At 39.2% G+C, this 23,779-nt stretch overlaps 1 protein-coding gene across 4 annotated transcripts in view; it reads right to left on the bottom strand.

The window, feature by feature from the left end:
- cntn5 (contactin 5) overlaps positions 1–23,779 on the bottom strand; it is a 150,054-nt gene that overhangs the window by 43,908 nt on the left and 82,367 nt on the right. For all 4 annotated transcript variants that reach the window (XM_078166940.1, XM_078166942.1, XM_078166941.1 and 1 more), the window contains exons 6-8: positions 20,717–20,812; positions 15,042–15,245; positions 7,221–7,323 (exon numbers count right to left, since the gene is read on the bottom strand). In XM_078166940.1, the coding sequence (XP_078023066.1) occupies positions 7,221–7,323; positions 15,042–15,245; positions 20,717–20,812 (403 nt within the window). The remainder of the gene's footprint in view (positions 1–7,220; positions 7,324–15,041; positions 15,246–20,716; positions 20,813–23,779) is intronic.

Below are 23,779 nucleotides of genomic sequence, written 5' to 3'. Positions count from 1 at the left end.
AGGCCCGCGAAATGCTGCTGATGTCTTGCTAAAAGCATATAAAGGAAGACAATACTTTTCATGCTCAGGCTCTAAGGTTCTCTCTCACCCTGCCACTCACTCCTTGCACGTATGCTCACTCACTACCTCTAGGTGACATTTTCTGGGTAGGTCAGTTGAGTCATCAGCTGATTCACAATCAACCAATAGCACAGTGACACACCTTCTCTGTCAGCCTATCATCTCAATGCACCTCAATCTAAATATGGTTCTTTCTCTGCCATAGTTCTTTCTTGCTGCAGTCACCTCCCCATCACCACCTAGTCCTTACATCAGCATCAGCCGCCTCAGCAATCAGCAGCCACCACCAGAGTCTGGACTCCATGGGGGGATATATCGTGCTGCTCCTCATTTGAAATATGGTCCTTTCTCTGCCGTAGTTCTTTCTTGCTGTAGTCCTGCGCGCCCTTCGCCTCCCCATCACCACCCAGTCTTTAGGGATTCATCAGCCTCATCCACCTCAGCAGCCTCAGCAAACAGCAGCCATCACCACCAGTGTCTGGACTCCATGGGGGGATATACTGACTCACAAGTGCCGAATTTTAGAATTTAGAATTTTAGCGGACCCACACCCAATCTTGGTGGCATAATCGCCGCTGGAAATAGGGATAATGTGTTGCTAAAAAACACAGCTTCTGATAACACAATCATAGTGGGAAATGATGCTGATGCCTTACTAAAAACACACAGTTTTACTTGCACAATCATGCTGGAAATGTTGGGATGTCTTGCTGAAGAACAACCAGTTGGTCTCAGTGGTCAGCAGTTGTCTGCAGCTGCATTTGTCTCGTCTTGGTGTCACATAATATACCAACCCTGCCACCCTGATGACAAAGTCAGCTTATCTACTACCTCACTTGTTGTAAGGTAGATATGTTGATATGACACGTGATGTGACACGTGAAATGTACAATGTCAACATTTGAGAGAAGACTATCATAAGTCACTGTCATCACCAGTATCTCCCCATCTGCAGTACAGACAGCTATATGTTTTAATAGTGTGGTGACTCAACAACAAATATCTCCTATACAGTATGGTTACAAGGGGTGAAATCTGTGGCCTGAGGTAAAATCAAATATCTGTGGTATAATGTGGTTCCATTTGTTAGCACTTGACATTTTCATTTCAATGCCCCTGTGGGGTGTAAGAACAACATAAACAAAGTGCTAACAATAGACAAAGAGATTGAGTCAGTACTCATGAATATGACATGCAGTTGGTATGAAGCCGTTCCCTATGTGTTATTGATGGAGATTTTTGCTATAGACCTTTGCTCCAAATAAACTCTCAACTAGCCAGAGAACACAGCAAATCTATAGAGACCTTGAGGGGCTGGAACACGAGGGTGAGTCTTCCTGAGTCTGTGGCAGGATTTCTCTTTGGAGGCTGAATAATGAGCACTGGGCCTGTACGTGTTCACAAGACTGGGGGCGGCGAGGTGGGAATAGACTCACTCCGTTTAGAAACGAGGAACTGTCTGTCGGTCTCTTCTGTATGAAACTGTTGGTATTAACTCCTGAACTCTGAAACTGAGGTCATGTCAATTTTATCAGTGTACAAACTAGGTATTTCTTACCCTAACACTGTGAACGTGTTACACATTGGAGTTTATGTAAGGTGTTACAGTTTTCAATTTAAGAACGTGCCCATAGGCAAGCTCCGTAGATTACATCTTAATTAGCAGTCCACACAATTGCTGTGCCCTCATCTGGACTTGTTCTGTAATAAAGGTTGAAAATTAAATCTAATAACCGAAATATAGTGGAGAATTGGCTTGCTTCAGATCATTAAGATCTAGATATTATTCCAACATTTAGCTCAGTGCTAAGCTCTTATTTCTTTGGCCCCTGTAGCAAATTCTAAACTACTTTTTCAGGAGGAGCACAAAGCCACATTTTACCTGTATGATCTGACCAAAACACAACTGTGTTTCAAAAACATTGTACCAAGAGTATAAAATGTGTTGCCATTGAGAGGCACTTTCTCTTGCTGCTGACAATGTGCGGTCCTGTACAGCTCAATGAGGAACCTAACTGCAAGGGTTTCAAGAGCTTGATTCCCTCTGGGGTCACTGAAACTAAAAGTATATCCACTACTCTTGAGGCAATTTGGATGAAAGCATCCACCACATGCCACATATTATATTTAAAGTGGAAATGAGTGGGAGAATGTGTAACCCATCAAATGTACAAGGCCTTTTGAGCTACATACTCCAGTACCCCTTGAAATGAATGCAGCTAACAGCACTGCACTTTCCACAGTTTCTTGTGAAACAGAGCAGAGTTTTAAATTGAATTTGTGTAGTTTGAAAATCTATATGTAGAACACCATCATCTATAAATGGCTATATCATTCATGGTGACTATCCTGATCATCTTTGATTTAAAACACTGGCTGGATGATAACTTTATTACACTGGCAGGCTTTTTTTTTTTTTTTTAATGTCATTTTGTGTATCTGTACGGTGTCCTTGAGTGCCAAGAAAGGCGCCTTCAAATATAATTAATTATTATTATTATTATTATTATTATTATAAGGAAGCAGAACAGACATGTTTGTGAACACCACATACAGTATTATATAACAAACTCATAAAAGATGTGGTAAGCCTATTAGGAGAGTGCTAATGCTGCCCCTTTCAAGCAAAAGTTGTAATTAATTTTATTGATCTTATTATGTATATGAAGTAATTTGAAACACTAGAAGCACAATGATGCTCCACAATAGTAAACAATGTTTGTACAGAGAATCCATTTCCAAAGACATAAAGGTTAAAAAAAATCCATAATTATTAACTAGATCTCTGCTGGGTGGCCAAGTGCCTGGGCTGATTGCGACCCCTCAAGACTATTCTTGTAATTCCAGCTAACACGGTGCAGCCCAATCAGAAAATCCCCAAAGCTATAAAAATATGTGCCTCGTCTATCTTTGACAGAGCCACAGTGTGTTGCACAGAGCAAATGAAGTTCTCCTGCTAATAGGCACTGTATGTGAAACATACATACAACATAATTATGTATGTATTTTTAATGACTAAAACATAGCCAGAGATCTGTGACCCATGTTGTGTATAACTGGACTTTTAACACTGTTAACTTTGTCTGTAGGCTACAGTGCAACAGAGAAGGATGATAAACACAATTAAAATAGACAAAAAAAAGGAAACCATTTACAACTAAGTAACCTACTTACTCAAATTTACTTAGGTCAGAAGCACAAACACCAAGGAAAAATTACCGAATGAACAAAATCTACAAAATCAAGCAGGTAAAATGCTCCACTTCTGAAACCTCCTGATGTGGTATGATGCTGTATGTCGGACAGAACAAAACAGTGTTGGCAATGGCAGCCAGAACACAATGCAGCTTCACCCTATGGAATTGACCTATGGCTAAGCCCCGCCCTCAAACGCAATGAGCCAATCAAAGTGCTTATAGCCATTCTCATACACTCGGACATTCCCTGCCTGGTCGTTTATGAAATGCATTACGGAAAGTCAGTTTTGTTCGGTTGTATGAGCTTTTTCTGAGATTTAAAGTTTAAAAATGGTCAAATGGTGTGCATGGGGTACATGCAACTCCGACACAAGGTTTCCTGAGAGGCTGGGTGACGAGGTGTATTTTTTACCCTTTCCTAAACCACATCTCAACCGTATCCAATCCTTGGATACAGTTGTGTGGTAACGTTAGACCACAACATCAACTCAGCGTGAATAAGATTAACAATGATGTCTACATCTGTTCTAAGGTAAGTCAACATTGTGTTTGAGGCAACATATTGTCACTTTGCTGGAAAGAAATATAAAGTTATCTTTAACATCTCTAGCTAACGTTAGCTAAAGTTAGCCTAATGTTAGCTCCTAGCTGTGTTGTTCATCATGTCACCTTGTTTGCTGGGAGTTCATTAGCCTATTTTGTTCTAGTTTTTGTAGATTGTTAGCTGTTGTCCAAGGGGCTCTAATTTAGTTAAGCTAACGTTAACTTCTGGAGTTTAGCTTCATTAACTTATCTGTAATGGCAGAGATAACAAAGGTTGGCAAATATTATGCTGAATGAGTCAGTGTAAATACTGTAGCACCAAACTAACGGAGAGACACTCTTGGTAAAGATGGTAAAAAGGCCGTTATTCTTCTCTCATATTCTGAGCCAAAAACCTTAACTTCAGTGGCACTTTAACTGGTTGTCTTTGATGGTGACAGCAACAAGATGCGGTTTATCACGCTTACACTGGGACCTGTAAATTTTGGCTTGTAATTTAAGCTTTTCATTGACCTTCTCAACAATTAAATGATTAATCTATCCCTCCAATGGGTGGTTTAGGCCCTTTTGGTTACTTCTTAATGACATCTGATTGTTATGTCTCCAAAAATCATCAATTGCCTCCTGCAAAATGCCGTGTACTGTGACACCTGCCATAGCGCCGGTCACTGAATGTTGATATTTTGTCCAAGTGAGTGGAGGGGGGCGTGGCTTAGCCATAGGTCAATTGTCCCTCTTGGCTCCCTCACTGTCAAGATTAAGGGTTGGGAAAAAAATATTAAAAAAACAATATTTTGCGTGGTAATACTGTATCAGTGAATGGATGCCAAGTATCAATCATTTATTATACATTATTAATTTTTCCAAATACACATGTTAATACAAAGTTTGGTACTAGAATAATAATATCAATTGCTTTTTACTTTTAATACTAGATGGTGCAGAGAGTTTTTTATTCTGGTGAGATCTCAGCCAGTGGCATTTGGCAGGAAGTTCATCGAAACAAAGATGGAGGCACCAGAGAGAGAAATCAGAAATGCTCTGTTGGCATTTAAATCAAACATCTGGACTTATTTGGGATTTTTTTTAACATAGAGTGCAAGAAGGACTTGTATGACACATGCGATTTGCAAGCAGTGTCATATGAGAATAAAATACTCTGGGAATGCTACACACATAAGGGCTAACCTTACGCTCAGGCAGTTGGGAAAAAAGTAAAAAAATATATTGTATCGCAATACTAAGCATATAGCAATATTGCAGTAATATTGTATTGTGACCTTAGTATCATGATAATATATCGTGGGTCCTCTGGCGATATCCAACCCTAGTGAAGATAGTGGCAAAGATAACAAAAATAATTGACTTAGTAGTGATCTAAGTGTCCTGAAGCCCCGCCATAAAAAGTTGTTTGGAAAAACGTCATTTGAACTCTTTTAGCCTCATTGTAGCCTGTAGCTCTAACTGCTTCTCTGTGCACCGCGCTCACATGTGCGCGTGTACGGATGAGCAGTATGGAGATATTTTGTGGTTTCAATTATGTGTTTTTGGACGTTTGAATCTGGGGCGCCATAAGCCTCCATTAGGTGGAGTTGTGTTGCTACCCCCTCTCCCCTTGGATCTCCACAAGTGATGTGAGGACTCTAAAACTTCACCTGAGCCTCCATCGGCGGGTGAGTAGATAATGGCTGAATTTTCATTTTTGGGTGCACTGTTCCTTTAATGGATCATAATATATCAGGTATGTAATCAATCTGCAGACACTACAGTTTAAAATGTGACCAAACATTTCTATAAATGTAAATATTTGAGCCATGACGAAGGCCAAAATATGGCCTGTAACAGGGTATGGTTTGCTGGTTTTAGCCGAGACAATTTCTGGAAACCTTGCAGCCCCTACTGGCCAGTTAAGAGGAATGAGGAGTCAGCAGTCAATAATGGTATAAAATATTTTTTGTGAATCACTGCATCAACTAGAGGTACCTGAGCACAGTCACAAATGTGGCCACAAAATATTAGGCTGATTGGTCCAGTAGTTTGTAAGACGAGCTGCAGATATTACAACATTATAAGGTGACTAGAATGCAAAACCATTGGACTATTTTTATTGCTCTCTAATTCACTTTCATTGTCTCATTGTTCTCTTTGCCCTTGACTGTGGCCTATAAAGTACTGTCACTGGTAAATATCACAACAGACAATCATATCAAGGTGCCTTGGCATTCACACACAAAGAGCTTTTCTGCCCCGTCTTTGCTAGTGGTGCCATCATAAATATTGATCAACAGCAGAACAAAACCCATTTTAACTTCATTTTCAGTGCTATATAAAGACTGGCATTTCTTAATAGGGTGCATTGATAAATCATTCATCTCTATGTAAAAGGGTAAGTCACTGGCATCACTGTCTGACTGAAAGCCATCACGCACAAATTACCTCATTGAGGGAAGCACAGAGCAAAAACTTACACTGTTTGGCTGTTCTACAAGCATCCCAAAACTCCTGCTTAGCTTGACAGGAAAAACTAAAGGGTGCAAGATTATAATGCAGTGTCTATATATTTAGGAAATGACTTACCATAATGTGGATAATTAATTGAAATCAAGGAAAACAATTATGAGGTCCTTAGTCATCTGTAGATTAGAGACTGTTTGCACTTAAGATAGAAGTCAGCAATGAATAATTCAGGCTGAATAATTATAAACAAAATGGAGTAGGGATGATAAAAGATTATGTTGTACAATGAAAATTATTTCTTGTAATGTCAGACACCACTTCAACCTTGCTTTGGAGAACAACAGTTTGAAAGGGTTTCCAGTTTTCTTTTTTTATTTGAATGAAAAACTAAAGAAATAATACATACTATATATTTGAATTTAAATAGGCAATGGTCGTGGAAACCATGAAGCCAGAATGCTAACTTTAGTAACCGTGGTAAGTGGTTTGGATTGAAGTCTCTGTGGACAAAAGTGTGTTTTCCCTCCTGGCAGACAACTATTACCAATTTCATTTTTTCCATACACATAACCTTGGCTTTCTACATTCATAACAGACCCTGAAAGCACCCAGGAAACACAGATACATTAGGGCTCTCAATTATGAGAACACATGGGTCCCTAGGGCTGAATTCCCTATTCAGTCTTCCCCCCATGCACTAACATGCCATCTAACAGCCGAGCTACGATGCTGCACTTCTCTACACTCACTTAACATCCCGCCTGAAGACAAGATATGCCTGGTTCCCTTTTCAGGTAATGGAATAATGTAATTTAAAGAAGAGAGAAAAACACAAGGAGTGTAATCTAAAGGATCTCTTAGCAACAGAGCAGTGATAGGCTGTAGTTTACTGTTCCTGATTAATATGATGCTACTGTAATAAACAGCTACCTATATTTGTGCAATATGTCCTTGTTTACTTACTTCCCCAGAGCAAAGCACTCCAGCCTGACTGTGACTCCTTTGGCAGCCAGGAGAGATGTAGGGAAATGCACCTCAATTTTGGGCTCATATTCACCCATGACACCTGGAAAAGGTTAAGAAAGAGAAATTGCAGACATTAGAACCAAGCAGATTGAAACCACTACTTACTCTCCACATTTCCCATCATCTCCTTTTCTTGCAGTGTGCTACACAGAGCCTGGGCATAGTGATTTTAGAAATAATAGGGAGGCTCTCTTCCTATTGGCCTGGTACCTGTTTTATGAGTATGTTAGCAACTACTGAAGAAAAAAATGAAGCAGCAAATCTAAATTTCCTGGAGGATTTCTGATGTAAAGGCCTCTCAAGAGACACATGGAACATTGAATCGCGCAGTTTACAAGTGTGGGACTTCACATTATGCACACCATCTGGCATATCTTTCAACTATGCATCTTTACTTCAGAGAGTCTTTAAGTTTTTTCGTACTGGTTTAGATCAAATACAGACTTATTTATGTATCTATCTATCTATCTATCTATAAATAGATAGATAGAGATAAATAGGAATAAAGCATGGGGATAATTCATATACAGGATTAGTTAAGAATAACACATGGTATGTATTTTAAGATATTTATATTACTTTTATTTTAAGATAATGGGATCAGTTTTATGTACTTAAAGTCAGTAGGAAAAAGCAGACATGCTAGGCTAGCAATATATTGTTAAAAATATAAAGAAAAAAATAGTACACTAAGACAGGCAACCACACACTGCGGCCCAAAACAATCATCAGCAATGTAATCATAACTATACATAGACTTCATAAATTGTCATTATTATTGCATACAGTTCTAATAGTAAGGTGTACCACAGCTCTACATGTAGGTTGTCCATGTGGTGTTACTGTACCCCAGCAGAATATATCACTGTCAACTGATATTGGTTTTGTAAAGTGTTAAGTGTCATAAAAACAGTAAGCCATTTTTTAAGACATGAAAACCCCTGATTTAAGATTTTTGTATCAGAATGCTCTAAACCTTAAGTCTTCAGCAGAGGGTCCACAACCCCTTGGGGGTCCTAAGAGTTACTACAATGGACCTGCCAAGCTATTGTTTCATAAGTTGCTTTTTTTTTTTTCAAAAATTAAATAATTGAAAGCACACATTAATATGAATCCAATATATTATTTGCGAAGATAAATGGACCTATTCATAAAAAAAGAACACATTTAATTTACAGTTGCAACATTACTAAGAGCCTAACCCATGAATCCTTGTGCAAACATGAGCTAGCTAACGCTAAATCACTATGTGTCACATATCCATAATGGTGAGGTGAACTAGTTAGCCAACATTTGAAAAAGACACTATTGAAAAATATTAGCCAATTAGCTGTATTATTTTTCCAACTGTATGGACATTATGAGCCACAATTGATCATTTTGTAACTTTCTGAGCATGAGACTCTGACATACCATCCAGCTCAGAAACCACCATTGAAAGTCTAAAAGATGAAGCTAATGCACCTAGCCATGCTATGTTCTGCTGCTGACTTAGCAGTCACAAGCCAGCACAAACAAGAGTGTACACAAAAATATTCATTCCCATCTAGGCATGACCTATTGAAGTCTACTGAATAAGAAATGGTAGAAAAGCTCAGGAGCAGTTGTATCATAAGGGCAAACCATTAGGATGATGTACCAACAAATATTCTCCAGTGACAACACAGAACGTAGTGTATTGTCCTCAGGAATTAGTAAGCCACTTTACAATTCCCAAACACATTGTGAAGGACACAAGTGATAACGTGTTATCAGTCTTGCTAAGTGCCACTCTGACTAACACCTCAGCTCTAAGTCATAGCCAGAGGACATGCCTTCTTTGTTTATTCATCTGTATGTTAAGGCGCCCATTTATATCCATTTGCCAGAGAGATATGTCAGATGGCATTGAGCAAATTTAAAGTAACAAAGGAAAACACCTTCGCCTGGGATCTAATTACTATTATTGGTCTTGTTAAATAGGAGTTTGCAATATGAATATTACATGAGCATCTTAGTCTTTACAGAAGTTAAATGTACACAGTATGATTACATGTGAGCACTGCTGATGGACACGGTGCTAACCCCAGCACCTTCCTGAATTTACAGCTAAACACATCAGACCATATGCAGTGCTGCTCCATGCGTGCTGTAACACACATGATCAGTAAGACAAATGACCGGCGTGACATTTGAGAAACCATTACACCTCCTACGTGTACCTGACACTTTTTATGTGATGAAATGAATGCTCCAAAGAAGGACTGAGGTTACTGAATTGTGGCCCACTATGTATGGAAAAGGAGTTTTATGATATTTGTTCCAAAGAACTTTTCAATTTCAATCTCATTCTCAACATTTATAGCTCCAAAGCAGCCCTTCACATATAATGAATTTGCAATATTTCACTGGCTCATGCCATAGTATATTCAATATCATATTCAGTCTCAGTGGCTGGACCTGATGGAATTGAAAGAAATAATGTCTTGGCTCGATGTGCTAAAACATTAACAGCCTTCATTTGTAGTATAGCTTTATATTTTATGTTCCTGTTTCATTTATTAATCACATGAAAATTACATTTTTCTGTTGTGCTTTGTTCCTCTGTGAACCAATTTTAAAGTGAAATGTCTATCCTGAAATTTAGTGGAACTCCACGCTTATTACATTGGAAAAGGATTTTATTAGCTCCCTGATCCAGCAATACACAGGATAACTTTTGAATCCTTGTTAAGAAAAGTTCAAAAAGAGATTTTGTAGGTTTGTATACATTTACAATTTCACACTTATGCTAAAATATATAAAAACTTAAATAATCATAAATCAGATTTTTCCACGCAGTAGTGGAATTGTAATAGTTTAATAATAACTCCCTCTTAAATTCTCCATTTCCACACAGTTGAATTGGCCCAGCCTATTCCTGCAGCTATAGTCTCCCTAATTGTAATTGGATTGTCACACCCCTACTGTTGTGCTCATTGAGGAAGTTGCCCTACAGGCATTGATCTTACCATCTACACTGCAGTAGCAATACAGCCATGTTTTATACTGGGAACATGGATGGATTACCAAACTAGCCTGCCGAGCACAGGCCCGGGGGCCAAAATTATCTGGGGCTCCTGTGGCTTCATCTGGAAAATGTCACTCAAATTACCAACCAGTAAAAGAACCAAAATAATCACAAAAAGAGCACAAAATATGTACAAAAATGGGCAAACCAAACACAAAGAGTGAAAAAAATGCCTAAAAAGACATGAAATTACATCAAGGACACACAAAATCACAAAGAGATGATTAAAAACTATAAAAAGAGGCAAAACCACCACAAAGTATGTGTGTCCTGCTGTGTCGGAGAGATGGAGGGGCCTTTTGCATATCTGTGCCCAGGGGCATAATCATAATTTGCCCATGACAGGGAACATGATTAACATTACACAACATGTTGTAATGTACTAGATGGTCTCTGATAATGTGCCTTTAATAATTAATTTGATGACTTGATTTTTTAAGAACAATCTCTTCTTGGAGTTAAGGTGGTAACGGGAAATGTCATGTTTACAATTGCTGCGTGTCCTCAATAAACACATTCAAAATACCTTTTGAAATTGTAATTTTCCAAAGCGTTGAAGAGAATAGTCCTTTCACTCCAGATAAACATTTCAATTATACTGTTCTTTACCACAGCACTAGTGTATTAATAATACCGACTGTAAGCCAGTGTTTTCTTGATAGCAGAATGTGTACATCCAGGGTAAAGGACAATGAGTTGTTTAGACTACACTGCTGAAAATATGTTGGTTAGTAAACAATCATGCTGACATCCAATATGGCTATGGGCCTATGGCCTTCAATAACAATTTAGAGTGCAGTGCAGAAAACATGCCCATATGGAGATAACATGTGCCTGCAAACATTATGTTTCGCTGATATCACTGTCGGTGTGGAGAGAGAAAATGTCTTATGACAATAATAACACCACAAGTACTGCAGTCCAACTGGAGGCTTATCTCTGGAGGCACTCTGTATGTAAAGACAATGGCTACTTTTTTTGCTACATAAATGAGGTATATTCACATACACAGTAATTGAATAGTTTTAGTTATAAATGGATAAATCACACAGTTGACTGAAAACAAATAATTAAAGTCATATTTACTCACTAGCTAGTGTTACTCCATGTATGCAATGACCTGTTTCCAGCTTGAGAATGACAGCAGTCAAATAAGTTTATTATAATCAATTGCATTTATTCATACATTTTCCGTAACTGCTTATCCTGTTGGGGGTTGTGGGGGAGCTTGGGCCTATCCCAGCTGACATTGGGCAAGAGGCAGGGTAGACCCTAGACAGGTCGCCAGACTATCACAAAGCTAACACACACAGACAGACAACTATTCATGCTCACATACACACCTATGGCCAATTTAGAGACACCAATTAACCTGATCTGACTGTGGGAGGAAGCTGGAGAGCCTGGGAAAAGCCCACGCTGATGCAAGCTCCGCATGGGGCGGTTTCCCCACCCTGGATTCGAACGCGAAAACCTCTTGCTGTGAGGGGACAATGCTAACCACTGCTGCCCTCTCTTCCTAACAGTCAAAAATATGTAACTAGAAACAGCAACAATTTCACAATGATCTGGCATTTACAAATAGCTTACCGTAAAACTTCAATTAATAGCCCGGGCTATTACTTGCTTAAATCGCTCAAATCAATAGGCCTGTATTTGGGACATTTAATTCCTTTCACACAAAACTTAATCAGCAAAGATTGGGAGTAAAATCAAACTATTAATTTAACCAGTATTAATGTTCCTTGGCTTCAGATAACATATCAATTATGAATCATTCAGCTGATCTAGCTCCAACAGACAGCGCATCAGAGAGAGATAGAGTTACGGCACTCAAGGATTGCGGCACCCGGCATACCGACACAACACCACCTTATTCTATTAAAACAATACTCACACAGCTTAGAATAATTTTTATGAAAAAACCTTTGGATTCTTTTGATCTGAGGACCCTTAAGGCGCTTGCACATGACCGGCATTAAAAATCTCTTGATGCCCGCTGTGCTATTGTTTTCCTATGGAAGCTGCCGTCGGGGTACTTGTCGAATTCGGCGTCATGTTGTGGGCCTCACTGGCGTTTTGACGCAATTCCAAAAGTTCAATTTTGTTGAACTTCGACTCCGTTTGACGCTGACCTTTCCGTGTAGAGCCAATGATTTTACAGTAGAACGCAGGCGGGGGGCAGGGGCAGAGACAGGGTGCGGAAAAATTTGAAGATCTGACTGCAAGATGGAGGAGAAATCAGCACTGGGTCAAGCCGACGGCCAGCGCTGCGGCATCGGCAAATCAGCAATCATGTGCAAGCGCCTTTATAGACTGAAGGAATATGAATATCTTACTGGGTAATCAATGAATGGACCCATAATTTAAGGTAGCAACAACCGTGTTTTATACATCCCAAGAACAACTTCTTCTTCTTCATAAAAGAACTGCTTGGCAACCACACCAGGCTTCTAATTGAGACAGGCCTGTCTTTGTCAAAATGTGTAGCCATAGCGGGTGAGTAAAAGAGACTAGGCGTTTAATCAGGAAAGTTTTACGGTATGTAGAAGTGATGTCTTTATCTGGCACCGGATGTGAATATGACGTCAGAAAGATGTTGGACTCTTACAATGGACATACCTTAAATTTTGTTGGGAATAAAAATTGGATTGACAATATTATAAATGTCTAATGAAACTCAGGTTTCACATTGTGTGGATGTTAGCATTATGATGGTTTGCAGATGGGTTTTGTCCTCCATACCTTATGATTAAATGTTTTCTAATAACGTTGCTGGCCAGCTGGGTGCAGACAGCACTGTATGCACACTAGAGTAACCATGGAAGGTCACTGCTGCATGGCAAATCACTATGTTGGCTGAAACCCTCTCTGAGGCTCATGTTCCTTTAATGAAAATAACATTATTATAACTGACTGAGAATGGAAAAAATGAAGATAATACAAAACTATGCAATAGCCTGTTAAATATCTTTTTTTTTTTTTTAAACAGCAATGTCATTGTGCTGCAGCATTCCTTTTCATTAACAAACAAACACTTTTCATGTGCTCTGATTCAGAGCCATTCCTACATTACTGCTATCCACAGTAATATTATGCACTTGCTTCTATTTACACCGAGCAGATAAATCAACGGGGGTGTGTTTCTGAGATGAACTGTATCTCTGTTTAAAAACAGTGCATTAGAGTTCAGTGCTTAGCCCCGCTCTGCTCAAGGTGGATTGCGAATTGACGATCAATGGCTTCCAGCAGGGTATAATGGAGCCCAGATGCTTGTTTTGATTAAGAGAGTCGGGGTTGGAGCTGACAGTGGTGAGCCGCACACAGATCCAGCTTGAACTGTCTACTGTGTAATAATCGCTCACTTTTACTGAGGCACAGATTGTGGCGTCTGATTGGTCAGACTCCAATGACTGAGGGGTGCACACAGCACGGGAACATTTGGGTGTCTGCTGCGAGGTGTGCCAATGTAATTTTCGGCATTTTAGACCCAAATTCACAATATAGAAGCCTGCTGAACATCATGAGATTTGCAGGGCAAGAGATGCCAAGGCATTCTTTGGCATAATGGATGTACAGCTGTAGAGATTTGATTTGGCTGTGTTGTGTCGCAGGTGAGAGTGCTGTCCTTCAGCCCAAGTATCATCGCCACATTACAGACAGACATCACTATGTGATTGCAGCAAAGTTGATTCCTCATCCTTGAAAACCGAACAAGCAAAAATCATTTTCTTTATCCGACCATGAACTACATTAAAACGCTGATAGCAGACTGACCACATGCCCTTCTGACTGTATTTTTTGCATCTCAGTTAATGAGAGACACAAACCAATTTGGCACGGTTATGTGCTAAGTATTATGTATGTCTCTGAGGGCCATTTCATACAAGGTTATGCAAATGCAGAGCAGGATTCTTGCTAGAAGGGATGTAATCCTTAAGAGGTAAATTTGTGTTGCAACATTTGGAACAAACCTGGTTCCAAGGCACAGAGGCCCTTTCACAGCTTCACAGGGGATGTAATCTCAGTGGCTCTTTGAAACCTTGACAATAACGGGCACCTGTGTGAAGTGATGGACGTATCTCTGTGTAGTCAGATGTAAAAAGCCTGTAGTTGAAATCCACACCTGAATCCAACAAACAGCTCCGCAGCATGGCTCCTGAGAGGCTAGTATAAAAGAGCGAAATCCCATCCACAGCAAGGGCCATTGATTCAGTTAATTTTATGCTGGAAAATGATTTCCCTGATGGCCAGTTTCACCAAAGCACATTGTGAGCGAAGAAGGCTCCCCGCACTAATGTTAAAGCATTGCTCACTATCTATTTACGGTGTGTATGGAATTCATAACCCCCTCCACTAACATGCAGCTCAGTGGAAAGCAGAGGACCGACCCACTTTTATCAACCTATCTGATCTGAAATTTTTTCCTCAAAATGCATTATAACAATAAAATGCACCAGCAGAATATAAAAAATCTGCTTTTAGATTTTCATCATCGCTAAACAAATTCAGAGGGAGGAAGCTGTGTAATAGATCTTTTTTTTTTTTAAAAAAAAAAAAATTTACTCTTGCAAATGAACAGGGAGAGGACTCTGCATTATTTTCTGCGTGGTTTATCCAATGAAATCCATTACATTTGTCTGCCTAGAGCATTTATACAAATCAGGGCCTATCGTGTGTGAGAGGTGCTATAAATCTGAGAGCCTCACCGTCGGTTTTCAGCGTTAGAGGTGTCGGGGGGCTCAGGACCCTTGCATTTGTCACCGTGTTCTTCACCAGACAGATGTAGCTGCCTACGTCAGAGGGTTGCACCTTGGAGATGTACAAGTTTCCCGTGTCCTGGGAGATAAAGCGCCGACTGTCTTCGGCAACAAACGACGGGAACTCATTAAACACCCAGCTGTAGATGATCTCTATAAAGGCAAATGGAGAACATCCACATTAGAAATATTCAGAACCTATCTTTGTGCTTCTGTAGAACAGATTGGCTGAGGAGTGCTACACTTCACAAATGCAGGTATTGAAAAACACGTACTCTTTGGATCCAAGGACATATGAGCGCAAAAAGAAAAGAGATGTTAGGCATGTATTTTGCTTTGCAATCAATATGTCATACCCCCTCAAAAAATACCAAGGCACAATGCTTTGCAAAGGTTAAAAAGCCTTTAATAAATGGGCTCAGTGCCTACGCGTTTCAACTCACAGACTGTAAAAACAAGTGGCAGCTCACAAATATACCGAGGCTGGTGTCAGCTGCTCGACAATCAGAGTAGCAGTGGATAATTGTCACAGGTGCAGCCATTGAAGTGTGTGTGCACACAATCAGGTTAACTCCAACAAAGCACCAGCATCTCCAAGACCAGCACATTCATCAGAAATAATCAATAACATTAGAAATTCACAAAGAATCATATAGAAAAGTAACTTCATAAAAAAACACCCATATGAAATAAGTATATATAAATATATTATGTTACAGTGCACATGATTCATCAGTATTGATTCCAATTGTAAGGTTCCAATATGTTTGTTATTCTCTATGCACTCATTCAAAATACTGTGCATGAAAGAGTAGCAGTTAAAAGCATATGTTTTTCCAGTGATTCCAAAATATTCTGTAAGCCTTGACATTAAAAATTAACAGCAACAAAACTGTCGTTTTAGTCTCAGCCTCTCCTTTTAAAGCTATCAATAGTCTAAATGTTCAACCCATGTAGAGTAATAATAGATGGTATAAACTCATTGCATTACGGAGCAAGACTTCACTGCAGAATAAAATAAAATAAAACAAAATAAAATAAGATAAAATAAAATAAAATAAAATAAAATGAAACAAAATAAATAAGATAAAATAAAAAAAAAATAAAAGTGCACCTGATCTGACATGTTGACTATGTTGGTTATAATCTAAAATATAGTTAAGGTTTGTGACACTCATTTCAGTAAAATACTCCTTATACTGTTTCAACCCATGTCAGACAACTAACACACACACACACACACACACACATACACACCAAAAAAAACAAAAAAAAGAACCGCTGATAATTTAGCACAGCATTCTTAATCACTGCTCAAAACTTATGAATAATAATTTAAAGAAGTAATGAGTATGGGATTTGTACGGCAACAAAGGATCAGCCTGCTCATCAGGATAAAATGACTGCTAGTCTATCCAAAGTCTAGAAAAATAATATCCAGGCCCCTGAAGGTGAAAAAATAACAATTATACAGGGCCTTAATGAGCCTGTTATTTGCGGTGAGGTTATTTTAATTAATTGGTGATACCATCAGAAAGGTAAAACTGGCAAATGATAAGTGAGATTCCAGGGTGGATTGATCCCAGTAAGTTTGGCTGTGTGTGTGTATGTGTGTGTGAAGGGTCATTAAACGACAGACGGAGTCGTCTCTTAACTTGGTATAATCTGGCCAAAACAAAAACACAGGGCAGAGAAAGGAGTTTTTCTGACTTTATAGCTAATAAACTTTGACAACTTATTAAAGTGTTTGCATCTCTGTTTAATATTTTATACTTTATTTATGAATAACAGATTGTGTTGGTGTAGAATATAAAGTCTTGATTCCTGGTAGACTTGGCAACACAGATGTGTTTGTGTATTTATTATTCTTTACTTAATGCATGCTGATACACAAATTAAGATGATAAGAAAGAAAAAATAAATTGCACAGTTGCAAACAAAATGTGGGTTTGCAAAAAATCTGCAAAGTGACGCTGAATAGGAAAAAAAGGATGGATGGATGGATGGATGGATGGAAGGAATATGATTATGATGAACATAACGCAGATTCTCACAGCATGCTGTTTGCTTTGTGTTTATTGTGAATAGTTCTAGGCAGCCACATCCATCATTATATTAAAAACAAAACTGTCAAACTCAGCGACAAATTAATATACTATTAATATATGCTGGGTGGGGCCAAACCAGAAGCTGTTTTTTTTTTTAAAAACCTCATATTGATGGGTTGATCGAAAGTTGCTATATTTATCCTATTTTTTTCCTAAAAATATTTACAGCCTCAGCATTGAGCTTCAGACGATTTTTTCCTTCATCTTAAGTACGGATATTGACACATTTTACTTGGATGATATTCGTACTTGTAATATGTACATTATCTGTACCAGATACTCGGAGTGCTCTGAGCACTTGACTCAACCCTATCGGTGATTCTGCATCCATAATCTGTCTGTTCTGGAGAAAAACAGACAGCAATAATTGCTGTTTTAAAGACGTTCAGATCTGGAAAAAAAAACAAAAAAAACCAACAACCCTCAATTCAGCACTCAAAGTCAGCTTAAAACTAGTAGGTGGTACAATGAGGTAGAGAGCTGAATCACACTTTGGAATACTGCATGTCAATGTTTTTATTTGCAAAGTCAGCATCATTTGCTTAATTAACTGAGAGGACTGTGTGATAACAAGAGGGAAGCGTACATGGAGGAACACAGCTGTAATGTCTGATAGTTCTAATTCTTTGTAGCAAAATATAGTTGTTATTTATGCTGTATTAAACTTCAAGGCAGCGATATATATTGAGCATTAAGTTCTCTGTTTCCAAGAGTACAGTTTGTGTTTTAGCTGACAATGCCAATAGGTTTTATTCAAACTAATTTAGCCTCATAAAACACTGTTTACCAAAGACGCACATAAAACTGACCACGAGCGCTCAAAGCCATGAAATGGAAAATAATAAACTTTTCACATCTCACTGATTCCAAATTATTTTCACTCATGAGATCTATCTAATTTCAGTGGCATTTTTAATGTCTCTGAATCCTCCCACAACCAATTTAACCCAAACATTGTTTAACACTCCCTATGCTGTGTGAATTTCAGTTGTGACACGCTCTGACTCGCCAGGGCATTCATCACACCAGCAAATTTTATGGCTGTGGCATTTTTTGAAATTATTTTAGCTGCTGGAGATCATTTTTCATTTCATGTCACCATTGTTGAACAAATACATTATAGTCTTACCTGTATTGTGTATTTAAAGATATACTGTAAATGTGAAAAATAGGCATCAAAATAAAGGCTCAGCAGCCTGTTGAGGCTGGCCTGACATTTACAAGAGTCTAAGATGTAAATACTACTAACAACCTAATAATCTATAAGTGACGAAGATGGCTTAAAGGTACAGTGTTGGGCATTAAAGGAATATTACATATCATAAATATGTTTTTTTTGGTGTATAATCAACTGAAAATAAGAATTGTGTTTTCGTTACTTTAGAATGAGCCATTTATATCTACAAAGGGAGCAGCTCCTTGTCTATGGAGATCACCATGTTCTGAGAGGAATTAACCCTGTGGATAAGTTGGCCCCCGGTAAGAACCTCCTAAGCCATAAACACTGAAGGAATTTTAACCAGGAGAAGTTCCATTGTTGCAATCAGCAATCCTCACTGCTGGATGCCACTAAATCCCCCTAAATCAGTGGTTCCCAACTGGTGGGTCGCGGTCCAAAAGTGGGTCGTGAGTCCATCCTGCATGGAACGTGTCATGTTTGTAAAAAACACAATTCATATTTTCTAAGTACACTGCGTTTCCAGCACATAGCTTTTATTTTGAAGTGCCACTTCCTGCTGTGGAGTGAGTGACTAATAGACAGCTACTTGAGAGAGACAGCAAACTGGCTTGACGACATGGCCAAATGCAAGTATGACACTGAGTGCATTAAACTGTTTGGACTTTGAACTAATGACAATGGAGAAATCTGGACCCCATGGCAGGACAAGTTGGGAACCACTGCCCTCAATCTTACATACTACTCCTCTGAGCATTGTTGACTTTCATTGTTGAAGTTATACAGGGTTATTTTAAGACCCCTGTTTGTATAGATCAATATAGCCAAAACTAAATATTAAGGCTGTAAAAGCTAAGAGGCACCTTTTTTTTTATAGTTTTAGTTGAGGGACCTTTTAAGCTTGTAAAATACAAATAAGCAATTTCTTACAACAATAATAGAAAAGGTTGACTCATCAAGTACTCTTTATTGCACTGTAGTTACACTTTAAACACTTTTTATCACAAAAACACAGTGGAAAGATTTAGAAAACCTTTGATAACAGTCATAATGTTATTTCATGGCAGTAATATTCAATGTATTTCAGTTATTGAGGGCTTTGAGTGGCGTAAGTGTCGCTTTGTAGATCTGATCTTTTATATCTTTTCTTATTTGTTTACCGTCTTTGGTTCATAAATGCTGATTTAACAACCTGTGTAGCAATTACTTCAGTGACTTCATTCAGACAATAAAACATGACTGCAAGGATTAAAGTATTAAAATGACTCACTGATTCACCACACTAGATTTCTGATATTGAGGTTATTTGATGATATCTGATGTAAAATCTCATTATTTTAAATTGCACTTTTAGCGGTTGACTGATTATTTAAATAGCATATTCTGTATTGATCCAGTCGGTCAATCTAATACAAGCTGTGTAACATGAGGCTCTTACAGAATGTCATCATGACTGAAACCTGTGTCAATTTTATAGCTTACAGCAGCAAGACTGTAACAAACCTTAAATGACAGAAAATCACTGTGTCCATTACTGATCTCACACCATAACATCATCTCCAGTGTTTACTCCTAATTTAATGTCAGTCACACTTTAAGAGAAAACCTTGTTTACAGTGGGAAAATAAAATTTAGTGAGGTCTGACCTGTAGATGCAGTGTGAAAATGGCATACACCTGGAGCAACACCTGTGCTGTGATTGATGGGGAATTTTAAGGATGAGAATCATCTTCACTACACTTCAATCCATCAGTCATTAAGCATCTGGTCGCTATCGTGTCATTCAAAATGGCATCCAAAAATGGGAGCTGAAGAGCACTTGGCAAACATTCCCACGGGTGCAGTGCAGCGGTACGACGGAGCTGATGCAAACAGAAAGCCTGGATGATTCATGGCTCACATAAGAGCTTACATTAGAGGACAACTGCAGAGAGGGATATTCAAGATAGGACATTAAAGAGCGGCTCCTATGCTCGGCCTATGTGGAATAATTGGCTGTGTAACATTTCTTTTCATTTCTAATGATCCAGCAAATTTGATCTGAGAGAATCTGTGCTCTGGCTCTGTTGTCGCCATAACTTATCGCACTCATCATTTGCACTCATAGCATGGATGGATGGAGAGGAGAGCGGACGGGTACAAAAACTAACCATCAAAACGTAATGTAATAAATAAAAAAATAAATAATGAAAACAATCATTCACCTTGGCACAGTAATAGCATTTATTGTTGTCATAGGAATCCTGATGAATAGTGATGAGTTTATTGACGATTTCAAATGTAGTGAGGAGGAGAATTTTTTTCCCCTCCTTGCTGTGACTGAAGGTCTGACTTCTTACCCAGAGAATGAGGGGGAGGGGTACACATGAGCACCACACCTTGGCCTTCACGTACAGAGACCCCACCTCTGGTCTTCGTGCTGAAAGCACTGAGATCTGGAACACAACACAAAGACAATCTGTCTCAGCAATAACGTCAAATATAATTAGTCGTGTATTGAAGATGATGAAGATGTGTTTACTGCTTCTTGTCCTTCTACTGATTATCATCATCATGGATATACTGTAGCATATTAATAGTGAGTTCAGTACATTTTTCCGTCACAACTGTTTCCCAGGGGAGATCTCTGTTGTGCCACAACCAAAAAACACTGGCCACTGCCATTGGTGAATGTCATCTTATTTGCAGATGGGCTGATGGCAGTCAACAAGGCGTATATCAATGTTCAGATGACAAATAGGTGCAACGCTAAAGGAAACCCTATAGGTAGTTAAAATGATCTTGTTAACATGGTCATACTTTTACCTGGTGTCTTAAACCCCTATTCCCATGGGACTAGTATTACCAGAGTACCTCATGTGATATAGAGATGATCCTGTCACGTCTATGTTTTTTGTGCGCGGCATTCACACAGGACAAACAAAGTCTGTGTTTCACTCAAATTTACTGACAATATCCCTGCAACAGTTTTTTAACTCCACTACATAACACAGCACTACTAGTGGTGATGTACTGTGTTAACCATCCATCCATCCATCCATCCATCCATAACAGGGCTGACACATAGAGACAGACAACCATTCACATTCACCTTCACACCTACGGACAATTTAGAGTCACCTATTAAACTGCGTGTCTTTGGACTGTGGGAGGAAGCTGGAGTACCTGGAGAAAACCCACGCTGACACAGGGAGAACATGCAAACTCCACACATAAGGGCTCACATAAGGGTTGAACTAGGAACCTTCTTGCTGTGAGGCGACAGTGCTAACTGCCACACCACCGCGCTTCCCACTGTGTTAGCCCCTTTTTTAAATTTTATATTCTTCAAATAAAAATAAAAATTCTTGGGTTAAACAAACAGAACCAATTCTGCCACACACTGTCAAATGTCATCCATCTTATCAGCTCTCAAGATTTCACATGCATTTGAGCTTGCTCTTTCTGCTCTCCACGCCATGAAGCAAAATAAGCCACCTGCACCCAAAATGCTGTTAAAACTTTCATTTGTAATTGCTAATGCAGCCTCTGTAATTCTCGACTTGGACAGAGGCAAAAAAGGCATGGTGAAAACAAAAAGAATAAATATGATTCCAAATCACTGAGATGCAGATTCACATGAGGACTGATATTATCCCATGACCTCTATATTTGGCGAAATATGGTAAGTAATTTGTGGTGGAATTTTGACTTAAAAAATCACAGACATAAGCCCTATTTGGACGGGATTAGTTTAACATGGAGACATGGGGTAAAGTTAGCCTGGAAATCCAGACCCAAATCTAGAAAGATTTGGGGTCTGGCCATGAGTAATGAAAATGGCCCAACTCGAGGGGTGGCACCAAGCATGCATTTGTAAATATCACTGCACGCAATTAGATAACACTACGACCAATCAGAACAATACACAGGGTGACGTATCCAGAGCGCTACCAGCAGAGCTAACTGGTAGATTAGACTCTTGCCCTATCCGGTCGGCAAAACAGCAAAAAAGTCCTTCTTGCAAAGGAAAGACTCGAGCGCCATCTTCTGTTCCTCTTTTAGAGAAAAAGCCAAGTCCAACTCGTTCATTGTAGCTGCCAAAGCCGTTTCAAACAACTGGTGTTCATCCGTAGCCATCTTGCAATGTTTACTGACTGATTCCGGACTTTGTCGTCGCAGCGCTGTCGTCATCTGTTTAGCTCGCCTCTGGCCCACCTATATCAGATACACCGATGTGATTGGTGCAGCTCGGCTACAAGGGCATGGTTAATGAGCATCATTACTGATTGCCAGAGTGACTCACTGAGCAAATTCAAATTGTGCTCTAGCGAGAACTCTGGATTTCCAGGGTAGGGTAAAGTAATTATTACCAGGGATTTTAGGCCCGCCCAAGTGCATCATGTCTGTAATCATTACAGATAATGTCAGTAAAAATTACAACGACTTTTACCTTCTGTAAAACGATCCGGAGAAAATACCTCGGGTAATATTAATCCTGTGCGAACACAATCCTCTGTAAAAATGTATGTTAATATTTCGTCACGTCCTGTTTACAACCATTTTTCCGTGTTTACAACTAGTTTTCCGCGTTTTTTCAATGATGGAGGTGCTTGAAGAAGCATTCGGTGTTGTCGGCAGTCGTGATAGTGGACATTCTTCTAATGATCGCATAGCCTACGTGGGAGAACAATGAAAAAGGTTGAAAAGAAAGCACTTTTCAGAGCCACAAGACTTCTGGTTGTGTTAGGTAGGCCTAATATAAATCCATATTGCTTATCGTTGTACAGACAGTCCTGATCATAGCAATATTTCATATTGGGCTAATCACTAATTATTATAATCCTTCATCTGATGCTTCTAGGAAGCAACGTAGCACGCACATGCCAACAGAGAGGTGACGCCAGGGTGCAAACCAGTTACCACTCCCATCTCTGGTAGAATTACGGAGATTTCTTGTCCAGTGCGAATTGCACATTTATATTACAGACATCCTGTGGTAAACTGACATTAGTCCACATCCCTATGCAAAACTAATCCCGTCTGAATAGTACTATAGCATATTTGCATGGGATTAAGATCACGCCTCTAATATTATTACAGATTAGAGGTCCCCAGGCAATTCCAGTCCCATGCTGATAGTGCTATAGTGTTAGGTTAAATTTAGCTAAGGCTGCAACCGGTCCCATTCCTTGCAACAGAGATATTCCTCTTCTGTGGGCACTGGGGCACAGCATTCACAGGTACACCACCAATCTCCAGAGCTAAAGCCTTCCAGCAGCCATTCTTCCTCTGTCGTCCTCTACCTGTTGTGCCTCTCTCTCTCTCTCCTCCTCCGTTCTTCAATTTCACAAAGCTCTTCGTCAGTGTATTCTGGCTCAAATAAATAAGGGCGGCCATCAAACTCAGCAAAATCAAATTCC

This window comes from Epinephelus lanceolatus, chromosome 4, assembly GCF_041903045.1.
Source record: "Epinephelus lanceolatus isolate andai-2023 chromosome 4, ASM4190304v1, whole genome shotgun sequence".
In the NCBI taxonomy this organism is placed as follows: Eukaryota; Metazoa; Chordata; class Actinopteri; order Perciformes; family Serranidae; genus Epinephelus; species Epinephelus lanceolatus.
Note: the sequence above shows the minus strand (reverse complement) of the source record. Positions and strands in the feature narration are given on the sequence as shown.